The sequence below is a fragment of the Dendroctonus ponderosae genome, unplaced genomic scaffold (assembly GCF_020466585.1).
Source record: "Dendroctonus ponderosae isolate FM_Combo_2020 unplaced genomic scaffold, Dpon_F_20191213v2 Dpon_F_20191213_3, whole genome shotgun sequence".
In the NCBI taxonomy this organism is placed as follows: domain Eukaryota; kingdom Metazoa; phylum Arthropoda; class Insecta; order Coleoptera; family Curculionidae; genus Dendroctonus; species Dendroctonus ponderosae.
This window is the reverse complement of record NW_026018508.1, coordinates 4,889,080-4,893,037: the sequence shown is the minus strand read 5'-3', so window position 1 is coordinate 4,893,037 and position 3,958 is coordinate 4,889,080. Positions and strand designations below refer to the sequence as shown.

General features: G+C 33.4%; 2 protein-coding genes across 5 annotated transcripts in view; both read right to left on the bottom strand.

Annotated features, from left to right (window-relative positions):
• The window catches only part of LOC109540328, a 59,292-nt gene that overhangs the window by 5,023 nt on the left and 50,311 nt on the right, over positions 1-3,958 (bottom strand). The gene's annotated exons all lie outside the window — the stretch shown is intronic.
• LOC109546096 lies at positions 731-3,897 on the bottom strand. Its single transcript, XM_019916935.2, has 2 exons — positions 2,354-3,897; positions 731-1,332 (listed from the first exon to the last, which is right to left on the bottom strand). The coding sequence occupies exons 1-2, from the start codon at positions 2,490-2,492 to the stop codon at positions 770-772; spliced, it is 702 nt and encodes a 233-aa protein (XP_019772494.1). The 5' UTR covers positions 2,493-3,897; the 3' UTR covers positions 731-769.

Sequence of the window (3,958 nt, the reverse complement as noted above, 5' to 3'; positions counted from 1 at the left end):
TTCCAATATGCTACCAATTAAACATGGAACAATTTCAAAATAATGCTTAATAACAAAGTTGAAATTCGATCTTCAACTGTTAAAATCTTCTAGAAGTTTGCAAAAAAAATTTTCCATATTTTCGTCGTACTCCCCAAGGGAGCCTCTATCACCCCTTAAAAGGAATGCCGCCAATTTTGAATCATCCTGTATATGTAATGTAATAACATAATAATAAGCTCGTAATTCCAAGTTTATTTTTACATTGGCGTTCTGATCTAAATTAGTTATTTAAATGCGATATCAACATTAAAAAAAACTTAATAGTGATTTACAAATTATTATACAATTTAAAAAAAATCTTGATATTTCTCTGGCAAAGTCACTTATCAAATCGTGACAATCAATCGATCGATGTAAATCACCTTTAATGCTTGATCTTGATCGGCTTTCGAAGGCCGGGGGTAAAATTTAAGTAAGTACTTTAAGGGTAAAAGTTCGAAAAACGGATTTGATGTGTTTCCTTATGATCTGTGGCGCAAAGGGTTAGTTCTTGATTAATTCGAATAAGATTAAGATTGCGCACATACCTATGCGTAAAAGTAAAACAAATGAACAGTAAAGAAAAGTGCTTAGTTATGATCATCGCTTCTGATCGAAAAATTGTACTTTTAGATTCATTCGAATAAAAATACATTTATCAACTGTATTCAATACCATCAACATCATATGAATGAAATAAAATATAATATTCGTAATTTGTATATATATATTGAAATAAAATATATCGTTACTTGTCACAAACGCTGTTTTGGAATGTTATCAGATCCTCTTCTTGCTGCTCCATTTCTTGTTGCGTAATAATTTCCGCTACTTTCAGTTTGGTATAAGCTTGCCGTTTGGGCGAAAAGTGTTTAATGGCTTCGGCATAACCCCGAAAAATTAAATCAATGGAGTTACCATTAATAATCGGTCTTTTCTCTAAATATTCGATTGCTGTATCTAGTGAGTTCTCATTTGCTCGTTTAAATGCACGCTTTTTAGTAGCCGAATTCGAAGATTCGTTCTCGATATTTGGTGGCGATGGTGTTCGTTCAACGAGCTCTTCCCTATCTTCATATGGACTCAACATTTGCGTCACTTCTATTTTTATATTTTCTTCAGATGTATCCTCATTAGATTCTTCACAGTCGATATCTTCAAAATTATTAGTTTTGTCCTTGGAATTCATCAAAAATGGACGAAAGTGTTGCATGTGTTCTGCCCAATGCCATTTTTTATACGGGTGCTTTGCTTTAAGGAATTTGGCATAACTGTCCCGTAAATTGCGCCATTTGCCCTTTAGAACATGGCCTAAAATAATGGAAATTATGATATTATGAAGTTGTACTGAAAAAGTACCCGGTATTTGAAATTGAATAAAACAACTAGAAGGCCTATGATAATTTTATATTATTGATTTGGTGCTACATGTTAAATAGTATTTTTTGGCAATACGTGTATGTCTGAATTAGCAGAAGTAATTAGAATACAGTCTACTAAATACTTGAAAATATATTTAAAGAAAAACACAAAAGGATCATGAAGCTATTGCTATTTTTAATTACGGAAGTGTTTTTTATGCTTTTAGAACCATGCCCAAAGCTATTATTTTCAATTTTTGCGCTCTTAATATCTTGACTTTCGCCTTGAGAAATTCCGGCCATATTCATCTAAACGCTTAACAAACATCTATTCACAAATATTTAATAACCAAATAGAAGCCAAACTGACTCGCATAAGAAATATACTATCGAAAACAGGGAAAGGAAAACACAACTAATTGGTTGCAGAATTTCACCTTAAAATCGTACAATAAATGCTCAGGTCACTCTTCAACTGGAAATTGCATATGTTATACCTGATAACCGGATAATACCAAAAGCATAACTACTTTGTCGACATGTTGGCAACATAGCTTGCCATTTTCTGGTCTGATGGTCAACCTATTGTAGTTGGTGCGGTAACAAAGGATGTACAAAAGAAAAGTTCAAAACAGTATTCGAGTTGGAAGAAAGTTAACAATCCTTTCTGTTTTCAACTCCGTATGTATATAATCTAATGTATTAGAGGGAGAGCTTGTATCTATTCGCCGACGAATTTAGGGATGCAGAGGCGTACAGAGGAAGAAAGGCAAAATCGGACACAATGAGACAACAGTCGACTCGGTACCATCTTTGGGTCGATTGGAATCAATGTGTTATTTTAAAACTATCTCTTGCAAATTCTATAAATATTGAGCACCAAAACTTTACATGTAAACCTCTATATAACGTATTCTACACATTCACTTCAAAAACCATCCTACTACTGACAGTTGTTAGCAGAAACTTACCATCTTGTTCCAATTTTAATCCAATTTCATCCCATACTTTATCTCTCTGCTTGAAATTTTTAAAATCCCCGTGAGAACAATCATACAAAATCGGATACTCTTTGACGCTTTCAATCAGTTGTTTAAAGATGGTCGCCATTCTGTAGAGCTGCGTTGCGATGTGAAAAGGCCCCGTTTGCGTTCTTATCGATGCGATGCGGTCATGGTAGAAACTATTATGTATAACATGCCGCAATGTCACCAGTGTTGCCGCAACTTCGCCTCGTTTGGTACTAAGTTAAGGTCAAACATGTGCACGATTATTCCTATGGTGTTTTGTTTACAGCTGTGGTCAAATGCTATTTGCTATCTTTCTGATGTGGAGAAAATCTTCATATTAGTAAACTGCCCAAAAGTTACAGTATCAGTACGGTAAAGTGCTGCGATTTTTTCAACGCAACTTGTATTCATACGTAGCATTAACGCTCCGTACAAAACTGTATCCAAAAATAAAAATTGCCGCAGACCACCGCAGTAAAAACACGTAATATTTTAACTTAATTTTGATCTTTTTCATTCGAATTCCTTTCGAAATTTGCGGTTAACATTTTTTACATTAGTATTAGTAAGTATCAGGCATGTTTCTTTGCATATGATATGAACGCAAACTTGTTATACGTGTAGTATTAAATGACAAATTGGTGCATTCAGTACAAAACATTAATTCGATGGTCTAAGTTACTTTTGAGGCTGCCAAATTTCATACGTTTTTGCACAAACACAAAACTAATTCCATAGCTGACTGTATATCCACATCACGAGCACTTGCTTTAAAGAATTTCGTTTTAACATAACATAAATATTTTAGAAAGTATATACGGAATGGCTCTTTTTGATGTTTAAGCCGTTGATCTAATTTTCTTTRTAATAAAACTATTGTTCCTTTTTTTTGCTATTCTGGTWATAGGAGAAAAAAAATCAAAATATATTCACATCTCGTAGTTATTTGTCGGAGCGGATACAATATGTAAAAATTGGCAGTRCAYTMAGCGATCCTAAAATGGTTCAAATTGGAGTACCACAAGGCACTGTTCTTRGACCAATTCTTTTTAATGTTTACTTAAACTCAATATTCCAGTTGGGTAATAATGGCTCCATAATTGCACATGCTGATGACTCTGCTTTGTTTTTTTTAACGGCAAAAGTTGGGATGAGGTAAAGCATAAAATGATAGTAACATTGAAGAGAGTAAAAACCTTCTTTGRYATATTCAGATTATCCCTAAATATTGATAAAACTAATTATATGGCCTTCTCAATMACTGAAGCAAGAAAACCAAATTTTGACTGTTTAGAAATAGACATTTTTGAAAAGCCAATKAAAGAAGTTCATATAACCAAATACCTAGGAATAATGATAGATAATCACCTAAAATGGGAGGCACACRTATCTTACCTTTGCAGAAMAACCAGATAMCTACCTCATATTTAAATTTTATCAATTGAGAKAATTCTTAAATCAAAAACTTATTATCACGATATGATACAGGGTGATTCAAAATTGGCGTCATTCCTTTTAAGGGGTGATAGAGGCTCCCTTGGGAAGTACGAGAAAAATATTGAAAAT